Here is a 16,303-nt window from a genome sequence, read left to right as displayed (position 1 = left end):
AGAACGTCAATTTTCAGTTCTATCAAATATAAAAACAAAACTCAGGAACAGTCTACTTCTTGACATGATAGATTCACTGATGCATGCAAAGCAGCTGGTCTCTCTTACCTCAGGAACCATGTGCAACTGGGAAATTCCTTCCAATATGCAGAAGAATCTTATGGTCTGGTACAAGGAGAAAGAAGAAGAGACCAATGAGCCCTAGATATAGCCAGGGTCAAATATACTTGAAGTTCTGGGGAGGGGGGTCTTGTGTGCAAGAGGTTATCAAGTAGTTCAGTGCTTATATATCTGATATTCGTCTGTAATTTTTAGTACAAATACGCGATTGATTTTGGCTTGCATTTTTCCTTGGCCTCTAGGTCCATTAGAAGTACGATTTTAACCAGGAAGACAGGAAGATGGCTTAGTAATTTTGTTGGTTCAAGCTAAGCTTCAATGAGGTCACAATGAGCCACAGACAAGTTGATAAACAGAAAGTTGGAACTGTTTTTTCTGGGGAACTCTGATTGCCAAGTCAAAGTGACATACTGTACAAGAGAAGAAAAGTAGGCACAAAACATATTAAAACAAAAAGAAGCATGTTCAGGCGTTATACTTGATTCTTAGGAATTTCTTCTCAATTGAATCCAGGTCTTGGACAAGTTTTAGGCTTGCAAACTAAAAAGCTCAAACGTACCTACTGTGGTCTTGTATTTTTCCATTTTTGAAGGTCTCAACTAAAGCTTAGCCGATTAAAATTACGACGTCATGCAAAAAGTCTTTAATTTACTGTTGGAATTGATTGTCCCTAAAACTTATAAATGTAAATTTGCCTTGTTGGCCGCCCAGACTGTTGGCCAGTTCCTATTACTTTCATGACATCACAAAAATGTCTTGATCCCAAGATAATAGTTTAAGGTGAAGTTTACTCCTTTTTGAACTGATTTGGAAAAGATTATATATTCAAAACTCTAGATAAAGATTTGACAATGAAATATGATACCACTTGTAGCCAAAAAATATGACACATTATGGAATCTGAGATGACACAAAAAGCACATTTTTTGAAAAAATATGACACACTCCTTAAAACAAATTTGGCAGCCCTGGTTGTATTCAGGATTTTTTAATGACCAGGTACAATATGCTGATCCATAGCTTTCCAGAGGAGTTTACACTCTCCAGAGGACCACTCAGCATCCAGTCTTTGTTTGAAGATGTACACAGATTCAGCAGTTACATTTTCTTCAGACAGTTTATTCCAACTGTTGATGATTCTTAAGGAAAAGAATTGAGTGCAGACTCTGGATAAGGTAGGTGCTTAACAAGTTTTAAGTGATGACCTCTAGTTCTCAAGTTAGAACCAACATTGCAAAATAATGCTGGGACTGTATTAGCCCTCATAAACTTACAGGTTAAAATGACATCACCTCTATCTCTTCTGCATACAAGTGTTGAGAGTTTCAGCTTTGCTAGTCTTACAAAGTAGGAAAGCTCTCAAATGCTGGATATCACTTTGGTGGCATGTCTCATGCACATCTTCCAGCACTTTTGTGTCTTTGAGAATAAATAAAAATAAAGGGAGGCTAGAGACATTCCAGCTTCAAGCTTAGGATGCATAAGTCCCTTATACAGAAGATTGATGACTTTGAGGGAACAAGTAGAAAGAGTATGCTTAATCAGCCCCATGGTTGAACTAGCACTAGCAGCCAACTTCTTAGCATGAGTGCTGAATTTTAATTCATTATGAATAGTGGTGATTCCAAAATCTTGCTGAGTAGGGTGACCTGGGAAAAAATAAGAGTGACAAGGGTTGATTTTGCTAAAGTTAATGAAATGACACTTGACAATGTTAAATTCAAGAAGCCAAGCCTCAGCCCTGTTATAATCTTCAAAGCACAAGGCTGGTACAATGAGCTGCAGGTCTTCAGCGTAGAGAATTAGTTTACTGCTGATAGTGGAAGGAGCATCATTGATGAAAATATAAAAAAAGTGTGGGACCCAAAACACTTCCCTGAGGAACTCCACTTAAAACATGTTTAGGCAAAGGAAGAATATGGCTACTAGAGTTGTAAAATAACTGAACTATAACTGATGTAAAGAAAACCAAAGATCCAGAGTAGGAACTTCTTTTCCAGCTTGACAGCATGTAATTTAATTACAAGTTGCTTGTGACAAACTTTGTCAAAAGCTTTAAAAAAGTCAAGCAGAATCATGTCAACAGGCACCCCTGTATCAAGTAACTTAGTGATGTGGTCATATGATTCAAGGCGATTACTGTCAACAGATCTTTCATAACAAAAGCCATGCAAGAGATTATTTGCTTCAAGATGTATAATAACTAGAGGATTGATTACTCCTTCAAGAACCTTAACAACTGCTAATGTTATGCTAATAGTTTGGCAATTTTCGGCAAGCTCCTTTCTACCTTTCTTAAAAATTGGAATGACAAATCGTCATTAAATCTGGAAAGATTTAATGATAAAGTAAGGAAAGAGTTTGACACAAGACTGTTTTACATTCATGGAGTATATAAGGGTGAATGAAGTCTGGACCAGCAGATTTATTCATTTGAGGAACATGAGTTCCTTTAGAACTATTTATAGCACTAATCAAAATAGGTTCTATCTTATGTGATACATAATATATAAGAGGTGGAGGAAAAGCAATATTGGATTTCGAGGAAAAAAGAGAATTTATTGGTTTGAAATTTCAGCTCAGGGTCAGCAACTGGTTAACTATTGTGCAGAATATTGGGACTGCCTGTGACATTTTTGACTAAAAATCTGGTGCACAGCTTTTCTGCATGCAAAATTACAGTTTTCACATTAGACCAACTCTCATCAATGTCAGTGGGGATAAGTTGTTCCCAATTTACATAGGCAAGTCTTTCAGAGAATAGTTTATAATTGACAAATTTTCATTGCTTAGAAGAGGGTTGTTCAGTAGGCAAACATAACTGTGAAATAATTACAATATGGTTGCTATTGCCAATGAGTGTGGTTATTACATTCTTAATAAAAAGGTCAGTATTACTGTGAATAACCAGATCAAGGGTGTTTAAAACTTGACCTTCCTTGAAACAAGTGTGGTTGTGAAATTGTTTGACAGAGGGAACTATCAGAGAGGGCAGACAGAAAGGAGAATCTCTAGTGCAAAAACCAGATCCATCAATCCATTGGATTTCAGGAAGGTTAAAGCCCCCCATAGCAGTCAAATTAGATTAAGAGTCTAAAACACAGGGAGCACTGGGGCTTCTATTAAAAATGCCCACTACAATTAAGATTGTTTGATTGTGTATTTTTATCCATACAGACTAAATTCCATCAATAGTAAGAGAAAATGAATGAGACTAACCTTTAGTCCATCTCTTACATATAAGCACATACCTCTATGTCAAAGTGGAAATTCAGGTTAGAAATGAGTTGTTAACCATTAATATGGATTTCATCAGGTGATAAGACTGAAAATGTGGTTTTTGGTAAAACTTCTGTAATTGCTGCAATATCCACCTCTGTAATTAACCTACAAAAGGAAAGTTCTGAAAGTTTATTTGGAAGGCTATTAACATAACTAACAAACAAAATTCCTTGAGAGGTAGGAATCTGAGAGGATGCATGAGTAGTATAAGCAGGAACCAAAGAACTAGGAATATTATGGGATACCATACTGTGAAATGACAAGTAAGATACAGTCGTTGAGCTAGTTATTGCATAAGAAAAACTAGAAATAGAAACAAAAGAAATGTCTGCATCAGACAAAGAAACATTATTATGAACACAACTAGGCAGTTGAGAGACAAGATTAGATGGTGTAAGTCTTTGATAACTTAAACAATTTACAGGGATAGAATGAGGCAGAGTCATTGGTGGAACATTAGAGTGGTCAGGGGATTGCTCCAACTGGCAAGTTTTTTTGTGCAATGGCACCCTTACAAATTATTAAGTTTCCACCTGTCAGTTCCTTTAATGGCACAGAGAAAAGGAGAGGAGGGGGGCGGCTACCTGAGGGTTATTGGTTACTTGCAAGTCTTTTTACATTTACTGGCTGGGGTGTCAATATCAACTCCATAGATGGAGGCCCGATAGTTATGCAGGAAAACAGCATCATCAGTTTGGGGGGGGGATTCCATGTGCAATAATATTCAAGCATCTTTCAAAATGCTGACACTCGGATTGAGCAATCTGACAAACATGGGTCTTGGTCAAGAGGGCTACAGGAAGTTTAGACAGTTCTGCAGTCATCGTGAAAGCCAGTAGGTCCTGGACAGTTGACAGATTGAAGCAAATTTTCTGTGTATGATACTCTACTTGCAATACCACTGACCTGGGTAGATATGTAACTTTTGATGTCAGTCCTCAGCTGGGAAAGGGCTAGGGATGATTGACTAGTTGCAGCAGACTCCTTTTTTAGATCTTCCCTGAAAGTCTTAAGGAATTACCCACAACAAAGCTGTCTTCACTATCATAGCCTGCTCACTACTAGGGAGAGGGTGAGGACTAACTTTACAGGCAGGGCAGGACCGTGTGCTTGTAAGTGACAGGATCATTTTTCACTAGTGTCAGGTCTAAACATTCACCGCAGATGCGTTTCTCACAAATATCACACTCAATGGCTGAAGACCCCTCATTCAATTCAGTAGTACATTCTACACATTTAACTGGGGTGATATGTTTGCATTTGGCCTTGTCGGACATAATAAAATAGTGATAAATAAATACTTCTCTGTAATAACTTCTCAGCTGTCACTAATTCAGATACTTAGAATTCAGGCAAATGCTTCTTAAGAGTTGAGGCAGGCACCATTGGGGAGCTGAGGCATTTTGGCTTTGATAGCCAAAATACTGGGGGAGAGGGGAAACAATGGATTTTACAGGCTGATTTAGGGGGTATTATTATTTAGATTAGGCTACTTCTTCTTTTTTATGTTTGTAACTGATTTTCTTTGACATTGATTTTTGTACCATAACTTATTTTGATTAACCCATTTACCTGATAAAAGATGATTCAGCCAGTAAAAATTGATGCTTTGCATCACTTCTTTACTGACTCGTTTTTTTTTTACTGACTGGCTGAAAACATTTGAGTAGGTGGTATTCCTCCTTTCCCTCATATGGGATGCCTCTGACCCCACCCTCCAGTGGACCCAGATACAGCTCATGGATAACTAGCATATCTAGAGTAAAATCTGGGTGGGGGACTGGACCAAGGGCACCAGTGTGAGTTGAGTGCAATGATAGGAAAGGGGGTGTGTTAATATTGCTTTTGTCTGACCATTTTTTTTGTGCAAATCTTGGGTGGTGCTGATGTAAAACAACCTAGGAACAAGTCCAAAAGAACATTTCAGTGGTTGATCATGACACTTCCACCTAGCAAGATGGAAACATGTCTGTCAGATCATTTGAGTCATGCCTGTTACAACAACCTAGACTGCTTTTAAAATGTTGTTCATTATTCATTGCAAAAGACTCACAGTCAAATTAAAAAGAAAAGAAAATTGAACAAAAAGAATGAAAATTCATTGCTAGAGTGTCAGGTTCAGTCTCTGAGCTTTTCCAATGGCTAACACATCAATGACATTGTATGTTTTTAGCAGCTGGCTCCTGTATGTCTACATAAACAACAATGCCTCCAATATTGTGCTTCTCACTGCAGAACATTTCCTGTTGACCTTGGAGAACAGTCTTTCTGCCTTGCATGTTGACACTGGAGGCATTGCAAGGACTGTGAGTAAAATAAAGATGCTTGGGGAAATCTGGTCCTGACAGCTGTTGAGAGTTGAAATGGTTGTATTTGGCAAAACTTTTACCAAATTTGACCAGTGGCTCTTCTAAATCCGGAATTCGAATGAGCTTATCAGGAATACCATAGTATTGGAGAACTTTCCAAGGCGTTTGGTGGTCTACCGAGTAAAAAGCTTTCTTGACGTCTATAAAGACCAGATACAGCTTGTTGCACCATTGATTCACTTATTCCAGCAGCATTCTAAAAGTAAATACAAGGTTGGCGCATGATCAGTTTAGACATAATCTATGCTGCTCCTCTTGTAGATGTTTGTTCAACACTGGCTGGATTCTGTTAAGGAAAACAGTCGCCAATAATTTGCTAGGCATTGATACAAGACTGATACCTCTCTAGTTTTCGCACTTTGTAGTGCCACCTTTTTTGAATATTTTGACGAGAGGAGAGTACTTTTTCTCCAATGCTTAATAATCTCTTCTGTTCTCCAAATTATAGAGAAAAACGCGGTCCATACAGTTATGCATGCAGCTACTGGGCATATATTCATTCCAGCCACAATCCAGTCCTCCCTAGGGGACTTTCCAGACCTCAGCTTCTTAGCCACCTTTAGTATCTCCCCACCAATTAATATCTATGGCTAGATTTAGGAATGGCATGTCTGGTATATCTGGAGGATCAGCAGGTGGTGGTCTATTTAACAACTTTTCAAAATGCATCACCCAGGCTTTGTTCACTTTCTGGGTCAGTAAAAAGTCATCCAAATTCATCTTTGATGGGTCCATCTGTCTTTGGAAGTTTCCCAACTATCTCATTAGTGATATGGTACACTGGCTAAGAGTCTCCCTGTCTAGCAGCTTCTTCAGCCTTCCGACCTTTCTGTTCAAGGCTATGACGTTTATCAGCATGGAATCTCTTCTTTATAGCTTTATCAAGCATAGCATATTCTAGTTCAAGAGGGTGGTTTGCATCAAGGGAAAGAGTGTTGAGATGAGATTTCTTCTTGTCAGCTTTCTTCTTGACCAGATCCCACAATTCGACGGAGATCCATTCATCCTTTGGCGACTTTCTCATACATAGCATTTCATCGGCAGTATCATTGTAGGTTTGTCTGGTAGCAGTCCAAGCTGCCTCTTGACTTTCATCTTGCAGCAGATCCAGGGTTTCAAATCTGTTGGTTAGTTTTAACACAAACTGTGACTAAATTTATAGGTCACTTAGTTTTTTACAGTCATAGGGTTGTTGCTATCCTTACCTTTCTCAGGGCTGACAACTTTACTCTGATTTTTGGAGCCATCAGGTTATGGCCAGAGAAGATATCAGTGCCTCTAAATGCGCGCACATCATATAGCAACTTCTGCCACTTCTTACCAATAAGAAAGTGGTCAATCTGGTTTTCCAGCGTCCATCAGGTGAAGTCCAGGGGTACCTTTTTATATCTTTATGGACAAAGAAAGTGCCACTAACAACCAAGCCGAAGGTCAGCTATTTTAATAAGTAACTCTCGATTTACGTTGCATTCTCCAAGACTGTGTTTGGCCAGGACGTCGACACAATAATATCTATCATTGCCAACCTTTGCGTTGAAACCCCCCAAGACACACAGAATGTCACGTCTGGGTGTATCTTTAAGGACAGATGTCAGTTCATTGTATAACGTCTCTTTCTGATTGTCTGTGGCTTCGTTAGTGGGTGCATAGCATGCAACCAGGGTCATTCTGGCATGGTTCCAATGGGATCGAGCAGTCATAAGGCGGTTGCTCACGGGTTTCCAGCTAATCAGTGATTTTGCCACAGGTTTTGAAATGACTTTGGCCACTCCAGTTTCTTGTCATGTTTCATGGCCGCTGGATTTTGGCATATCTGGGAACATCTTTAAGGAAAGATGTCAGTTCATTGTAGAGCGTCTGTCTGATTGTCTGTGGCTTCCTTAGTGGGTGCATAGCACGCAACCTGGGTCATTTTGGCATATTTCCAATGGAATCGAGCAGGTCTTGAAATGACTTTGGCCACCAGTTTCTTGTCATGTTTCATGGCCGCTGAAGATTTTGCCATGTTTGGGTACATCTTTAGGGACAGATGTCAGTTTCTAATGGAATCGAGCAGGTTTTGATATGACTTAAGCCGCTCCAGTTTCCTGTCATGTTTCATGACCACTGAAGATTTTGGCATGTCTGGGTACATCTTTGAGGACAGATGTCAGTTCACTGTAGAGTGTCTCTCTGATTATCTGTGGCTTCCTTAGTGGGTGCATAGCATGCTACCAGGGTCATTTTGCATTGTTTCCGATGGAATCGAGCTGTCATAATGCGGTTGCTCACGGGTTTCCTGCAAATCAGTGATTTTGCCACAGGTTTTAAATGACTTCGGCCACTCCAGTTTCTTTTCATGTTTCATGGCCGCTGAAGATTAAAGTGTTTGCACCGCTGAGCAATTGCTTTCCATTTCCCCGCCATCGCACTTCTGAGAGGGCCATGATGTCTAGCCGATATCGGGTAATCTCCTTCTCTACCTGTTCTAACTTCGACAGCTGTGCTAGCGTCTAAACATTCCAAAATTCGATTTTTAGTGGTATTTTCGCATTCAAAGAGTTTGTCTGTTGGGCCGGTGCTGGGGTCGTCACTGAAAAGGGAATTGCGGTTATATTTTCCTTGGATGTTTCTTTTAGCATGATTTTTTTTTTCAGGGAGAGGCTGCTAAACCACCTCAAACTCTCCTCATTTATCCAGACTTGAGACTGGCTGTAATTACTTGCAGGTGGAGTTTGAATACTTCTGATGAATATACTTCCTTAAAACACTCCTGACTTAATACAAAGCCAGCTACTCACCTCGTTTCCCACCTTGACTGCATCAATGTTATTCTTGTACATAGCACTAATCATTTTAATGTATTTATCTGGTGTACCATACAAAGATAGGACCTTTGCTAAAGCTCTTCTATCAGCTGAATCAAACGTTTGTTCATAATCTATAATACTGAGGGCTAAAGGTGTTTGACGACTCAGGTACTTCTCAATTGCTAATCTAAAAATGAAAATTTGGTCAACACATATTCTACCCTTCCAAAATTCACACTATTTTTTCTCTTAAAATATTATCTACTAGCTGTTGGGGTGGCGCTTCGCGCCACCCCAACACCTAGTTGGTGGGGGCGCTTCGCGCCCCCCCCCCCCAAGCCCCCCCGCGCGCGTAAGTCGTTACGCGCCATATTAGTTACGCGCCATTGTAGTTGTATATATATATATATATATATATATATTATATATATATATATATATATATATATGTTTTTAACTACGTAAAACTTGCGAATATACAACATTCTTTGCTGTCCCGTTGTCTGTGCATATAAATAGATTTTCAGGTTTACCGACTCTTGAACATGCAACATATAATGGTCCATGGGAAAACAATCCGTATTCAGATCTATACCTCATGATTCTAATGATTGCCCTTGAGCTTTGTTGATGGTGATTGCTAATCGACCATTCCCTGAGTCGCCATCGTCATTTATATATCCCCCTGTGCACCCCGGCGTCCCCTTTGCAGTTATGTCCCTGTGTCCCGGTCGTCATTTATATTCCCTGTGTCCCGGTCGTCATTTGTGTCCCGGTGTTCCAGTCTGTGATTTCTCTTTGAGTGTCCCGGGCGTCATTTATATTCCTTGTGTCCCGGTGTCCCGGTCGTCATTTATATCCCCCTGTGCCCCCCGGCGTCCCCTTTGTAGTTGTGTCCCTGTGTCCCGGTCGTCATTTATATTCCCTGTGTCCCGGTCGTCAATTGTATCCCGGTGTCCCGGTCTGTATATACATTCGTTTTTTAGTTTTGTTTTTCTCCTTTATTTTTTTCCTTTTTTCTTTTTTTCTTTTTTAGTTTATTTAGATTTTTAGATTTTTTAGTTTTTTTATTAGTTTTTAGTTTTTTTGTAGTTTTTACCATTTTTTTAGTTTTTTTAGTTTTTTTTTTTTTTTACTTATGTCCTGGTTGTCATTTATACTCCCTGTGTCCCGGTCGTCATTTGTGTCTCGGTGCTTTGTTGATTGCTAATTTATATTATATTTATATTTATATTTTTTATATTTATTAATATTTTTTTAGTTTTCTTTTTCTCTTATTTTTCAGTTTTTTCCTTTTTTTTAGTTTTTTCTTTTTTAGTTTTTAGTCTTTTTTAGTTTTTTACCTTTTTTTAGTTTTTTTAGTTTTTTTAGTTTTTTAGCTTTTTTAGTTTTTTTATTAGTTTTTAGTTTTTTTTTTTAGTTTTTGCCTTTTTTTAGTTTTTTCAGTTTTTTTTAGTTTTTTGTTTTTTACCTTTTTTTAGTTTTTTTTTAGTTTTTTAGCTTTTTTAGTTTTTTTCTTTTTAGTTTTTTTTGTAGTTTTTACCTTTTTTAGTTTTTTTTCTTCTTTTGTATTAGTGTGAAATAATTCAGACGTCATATGCGGACAAACACGACGTCACTCGACAGACAGACAGACAGACATAACCCAGAAAACAACTTATTTTTATATATATTTATTCATATTTTTTTAGTTTTCTTTTTCTCTTTTATTTTTCAGTTTTGTCCTTTTTTTTAGTTTTTTTCTTTTTTAGTTTTTAGTTTTTTTTTAGTTTTTTACCTTTTTTTAGTTTTTTTTAGTTTTTTTTAGTTTTTTAGCTTTTTTAGTTTTTTTTATTAGTTTTTATTTTTTTCTAGTTTTTGCCTTTTTTTATTTTTTTCAGTTTTTTTTAGTTATTAGATTTTTACCTTTTTTTTAGTTTTTTTTAGTTTTTTAGCTTTTTAGTTTTTTTTTCTTTTTAGTTTTTTTTTGTAGTTTTTACCTTTTTTAGTTTTTTTCTTCTTTTGTATTAGTGTGAAATAATTCAGACGTCATATGCGGACAAACATGACGTCACCTGATCCATCCACAGATCCACACACAGACAACTTATTTTTATATATATAGATAGCATCTACAAGTCTGAAATTTATCATCATACTAACTAATTTGCTTCCTACAGAAACCAATCTAATGCCTCTATAAATACCATGCCCACTCTCATCACCTTTTTTATGGATGGGTTTAATTAGAGTTTTCCTAAAATTGCTATGTACTTTACCTTTTAAAAAAATCATATTCATAATCTTCAGTAACTTATCAACCTCACAACCACTATCACCACCTCTAGCCTCATACTATCACCACCTCTAGCCTTATTATTCTTTAATCTTTTTAGTACTGTCAAAGATTCTTCCTCAAAATAAATCTTCCTTTGCATCCAAAGTGTCACACACTTTTCATTCATTTATTTAACTTTTCCTGTAACTCTATCATGGTTTAGCACATTCTCAGGATTAACCACCCATCTCCCTTTAACTCCTTCCTTATCACTAATTATGGCCCAGTTCCTATCTTTAAATGGGCAAGTCAAGATTGTCTATTTCCTCTCAATTTGTTAACCTACTCTTACAATATTTTGCTATTATTCCATCTGGCTGCATCTTCCATTACAATATTATTCTATCATTAACATACCATTACAATGTTTTGCTATTATTCCATCTGGCAGATCTTTGGCAATTTTATCCATGGCCACCAATTCACACCTACTGAATTCACATTTTAATGTGTTCGTTACTTTCTCTACATTCCCCTTATTTTCATATGATCTATCTCTCGGATAATTCTTGTACAGGCCTACCCTCCTCTCTTTTCCAGTGTCAGAACTTCCTGGAAGGTAGTCACTCTTCCTAGATTTCAGCTTTAAATTAACCCTAGACGGTACTAGATGGTGATATATACTTTTAACATCAATAACAGCACTCCTATGTACCCTAGTATGTATCGATCCAGCCAGTCTTTGGTTTACATTAACCTAATCAATAAAGTTATCTGTCTTCCATCATGAGAATGTCTTGCAGGCCATTTTTTGCTAATTCGTTGGTAATAATGCCCCCCCCCCATCGTCCTCTTCCAATATTCTCTTGAAGTACATAGGAGTTTGATGCCAAAATGTTCCTTTGCCACAATTGTCAATTTGTATGAGTTATTCCTTGTATGATTAGAAATGTTTTAGGAAACAACAAATAATTATGAGCTTTTTTATCTCTTTCTTATAACAAAGATTTAACCATTCCCCCCCCCCCCCCAACAATAGATACACGGATTTCCTTGAATGGTAAGTGCCTTTGATGAGTTAAATATGACCTATTGGTACTTGCCTGCAGACTTATCAGGATTTTTATCTAAGGAAGACCTTCCAGTGTTGAAAAGTGGAAATTTCAGAATCTTGGCTATGGAGCCTTGTTGGAGGGTGGGGGTATTTGATGTTTGATATTATTGTTATTTTCATGTATGCATGTATGTAGTTGTTGTTAATGATCTCCAGCATTTGAAGCTTGATATATTCCATTTTTTGTCAGTTTATCATTTGTCAATTCTTTTGTTGTCCTTTTGCCAATTTTTAGTTCTTTTTGTTGCAATAAAATATGTGATGTGGGCAGGGCCGTCACGTATGGGAAGGAGAGGGGGACGTCGCCCCAATGTTTGGGCCACTCGGTAAACAAACGAAGGGGGTAAAATCGTGGCGTTTCACACCACGATTTTTCCGATGCCGCTAAAATTCTTCGTTCAGCTTAATAAAGACCACGAAAATACTGACTTCTCATCTACAGAAATTTCGAACTTTGTCGGTAAACGCAGCAGTTTTACCGAGTCCTGCCGTGATTTTACAGATGGTGCCACATGTACCTAAATCTGAATCTCGGTTGATAAATGCAGCGGCTTTACTGACTCATGCAGTGATTTTACGTATTATATTCGAAACGGACATTACGCTAATATTTGACAAAAATAGTCAGTAAAAATCACCAGCCAATCAGTAAAATCTTTTGCCCCCCCCCAAACATTTTGGCTAGTAACGACCCTGGATATGGAAATAAATTCTATTCTGCTAAAATAGTAATGAATAAGTAAAGGATGTTATATCTTGTGTGTGTTATTTGTTTTTATTTGATAATTATTATTAAATTTAGAAACATAATTCTGAAAAATTAGAAAAAAATGAGGTATTTTTAACTTACGAACGGGTGATCGGATCTCAATGAAATTTGATATTTAGAAGGATGTCGTGTCTCAAAGCTCTCATTTTAAATCCCGACCAGATCTAGTGACAATGTGAGGAGTTTGGGGTGGGGGAACCTAAAATCATGGAAAACGCTTAGATTGGAGGGATCGGGATGAAACGTGATTTGCATAATTGGAACGGATCCGCTCTATTTTTTTTTTTTTTGGGGGGGGGGGTTAATTCTGAAAAATTAGAAAAAATGACTTTCATATTTAGAAGGACCTCGTAACTCAGATCTCTTATTTTAAGTCTCAACCGGATCCAGCGTCACTGGGGGGGGGCAGTTGGGGGGGGACCAGAAATCTTAGAAAAAACTTAAAGCGGAGAGATCAGGATGAAACTGGATGGGAAGAATAAAAACCTGTCTAAGATACGTGACTGACATAACCGGACCGGGTCCGCTCTCTTTGGTGGAGTTGGGGGGGGGGTACTTTTGAAAACTGAGGTATTTGTAACTTACGAAAGGGTGACCAGATCTTAATGAAATTTGATATTTAGAAGGATCTTGTGCTTTAAAGCTCTAATTTTAAATTCCGACCAGATCCTGTGATATTGGGAGGAGTTGGAGGGGGAAACCGGAATTCTTGGAAAACGTGAAAATTGGGGTATTTTTATCTTATGAATAGGTGATCGGATCGTAATGAAATTTGATATTTAGAAGGAATTCATGTCTCAGAGCTCTTATTTCAAATCCCGACCAGATCTTTTGACATTGGGGAGAGTTGGAGGGGGAAATCTTGGAAAATACTTGGAGTGGAGGAATCGGGATGAAGCTTGGTGGATAGAATAAACAAATGTCCTTGATACGTGATTGACAGAATCGTACTGGATTCGCTCTCTTTGGGGGAGTTGGGGGGAGGGGTTCAGTGATTTGGCGAGTTTGGTGCTTCTGGATGTGCTAGGACGATGAAAATTGGTAGGCGTGTCAGGGAGCTGCACAAATTGACTTGACAAAGTCGTTTTCTCAGATTCGATTATCTGGGGGGCTAAAGAGAGAGGAAAAAATAGAAAAAATTAGGTATTTATAACTTACGAGTGGGGGATCGGATCTTAATGAATTTTGATATTTAAAAGGACATCATGACTCAGAGCTCTTATTTTAAATCCTGACCGGCATTAAGCCTCTGATTTTCCTTTTAAATCAATCGATTGATTCTTAGAATTTTGTTAGAGCTCTTACCATATCAGCTCTTGGCTCTTAGCTCTTCTTGCCTCGTCACAAGTGCCATATGAGCTCTTAGTTCTTGTTTTTTCCAGGGGTGATCGTATCGACCCACTGGTCCTAGAATGCCACGAGAGGGCCCATTCTAACAAGAATTAAAAGTTCTGGCTCCCTTTTTAAGTGACTTAAAAAAATTGGAGGGCACTTAGGCCCCATCCCACGCTCATTTTCCCAAAAATTACCGGATCAAAATTTTTAGATACCCATTTTGTTCAGCATAGTCGAAAAACCAATAACTATGTCTTTGGGGACGACTTAATCCCCCACAGTTCCCGGGGGAGGGGCTGCAAGTTACAAACTTTGGCCATTGTTTACATATAGTAATGGTTATTGGGAAATGTACAGACGTTTTCAATGGGACTTTTTGTGTTGGGGGGTCGGGGGAGGGGGCTACGTGGGAGGATCTTTCCATGGAGGAATTTATCATGAGGGAAGAGAATTTCCATAAACGGTGCGCAGGATTTGCTTGCATCATTAAAAAAAAAAACATGAAAGTTTTGTGAAAAAAAAATTTTTACAAAAAGTTTTGTGAAAAAAGTGAAAAAAAAGTTTTTTCAAGTGGAAGTAAGGAGCAGCATTAAAACTTAAAACGAACAGAAACCATTACGTAGATAGGGGGTTTCGTCTCCTCCTCAATACCTCGCTCTTTACGCTAAATTATTTTTGTAATTTTAACTATTTATTCTATGACCTTTGTGAACCAGGGGTCATTCTTAAAGAATTGGGACTAAATTCCAGCTTTAGTGTAAAGAGCAGGGTATTGACGAAGGGGCTAACCCCCTCATATACGTAAAAAAAATAAATAAATATAGAAGTTCGTTCCGTAAGTTAATTCGTAAGTTACGTATATTCAATACTAATAAAAACGTTCGTAAAAAAATAATAAAAAGCTCTAGTTGCCTTTATAAGTAACCAAAAATTGAAGGGCAACTAGACCTCCTCTCCCACCTTTTTTTCTTATCAAAATCGTCCAGTCAAAACTATGAGAAAGCCCTTTAGCCAATAAAATTAATATGCAAATTTGCGGCGGATCAAAATCAAAACACCCATTAATTCAAAAATGTTCAGAAACTAAATAAAAAAACAAGTTTTTTCAACGGAAAGTAAGGAGCGACATTAAAGCTTAAAATGAACAGAAATTATTCCGTTTATGAAAGGGGTTGTGCCCTCCTCAACGCCTTGCTCTTTGCGCTAAAGTTTGACTCTTTCTCACGACTCTACTTTTAAAAACAATAAAAAACTTCACCGTAAAGAGCGAGGCGTTGACGAGGGAAAAGCCCCTTTCATGTGCGGAATAATTTCTGTCCATTTTATGTTTTAATGTCGCTCCTTACTTTCAGTTGAAAAAACTTATTTTTTTTATTTAATGCCAAGTAAAGAAGAACACACACAGACACAAAAATATATATATATATAAACTGCAAAAATAATACATACACAATAAAAACTTAAAAAATGAAATGTGTCTTTCATAAGATAGTCAGTTTAAAAATCAAAAGAATTTAGTGAAACAGAGACTATGCAAATAGTGTGTCAAAAAATCGATGAAATAAACTTTGCACAATGAGTGGCAAAAAGGAAGAACGGCAGGAGATTTACTTATTTAACATCATATATTGGGGGAAAAAGTTTTTCTGTATGTTTCTGTGGAAGATTTTTGGTGTAAAAATAAGTATTTTCTTAAGACAGAAGGAAGGAGGGAAGGTTTATGGGAGGGACTTGGGAAAATCGGATTTGTTTGGTTATAAAGACAACTATTGGCGAAATTTCAGTGAATTTTCTTTCTCCTTTCCTCAAATTGGCTCTGCAAAGAAGGGAGATATAACTGACCTTGCAATCATTATATAAGTGATGGGGTATGAATGTGTGAAAAAAGATCTGGCTCTACTTACATTGGTGTTTCTTTTCAGGGCATAAATGTCAATCAGAAATTTGATGGAAGGCCACTTTTGGTATTTGCTGCTGACTATGGTCATGCAGACATATTAGAATTTCTGCTTTCTAGAGGAGCATCCATAGATGTAATATTTTTATTATATTTCTTCTTATTTTAAATACAGTATAGGTATTGGGCCATTGTATATAAGATATACCAAAGTATGGCAACCATGTCCTTAAATTTTGACAAAACTTAGTTTGCTTAGGCTATTCCTTTTATGGATATAAGCAGCAATACCGTTTTTGGGTGTCTATCCTGATCCAAAATTTTGCTCTCGCGTTTTGTTCTAAAGTGGTCATCAGAAAGTATGAAATTGA

The 16,303-nt window shown here is 37.4% G+C and overlaps 2 protein-coding genes across 3 annotated transcripts in view; both read left to right on the top strand.

The window, feature by feature from the left end:
- The window catches only part of LOC136038827 (brain tumor protein-like), a 456,036-nt gene that overhangs the window by 108,219 nt on the left and 331,514 nt on the right, over nucleotides 1-16,303 (top strand). The gene's annotated exons all lie outside the window — the stretch shown is intronic.
- LOC136038826 (myotrophin-like) overlaps nucleotides 1-16,303 on the top strand; it is a 31,768-nt gene that overhangs the window by 1,933 nt on the left and 13,532 nt on the right. The window contains exon 2 of the mRNA XM_065722227.1: nucleotides 15,958-16,068. Coding sequence (XP_065578299.1) covers nucleotides 15,958-16,068 — 111 coding nt within the window. The remainder of the gene's footprint in view (nucleotides 1-15,957; nucleotides 16,069-16,303) is intronic.

The sequence above is a fragment of the Artemia franciscana genome, chromosome 18 (genome assembly GCF_032884065.1).
Source record: "Artemia franciscana chromosome 18, ASM3288406v1, whole genome shotgun sequence".
NCBI lineage: Eukaryota > Metazoa > Arthropoda > Branchiopoda > Anostraca > Artemiidae > Artemia > Artemia franciscana.
Note: the sequence above shows the minus strand (reverse complement) of the source record. Positions and strands in the feature narration are given on the sequence as shown.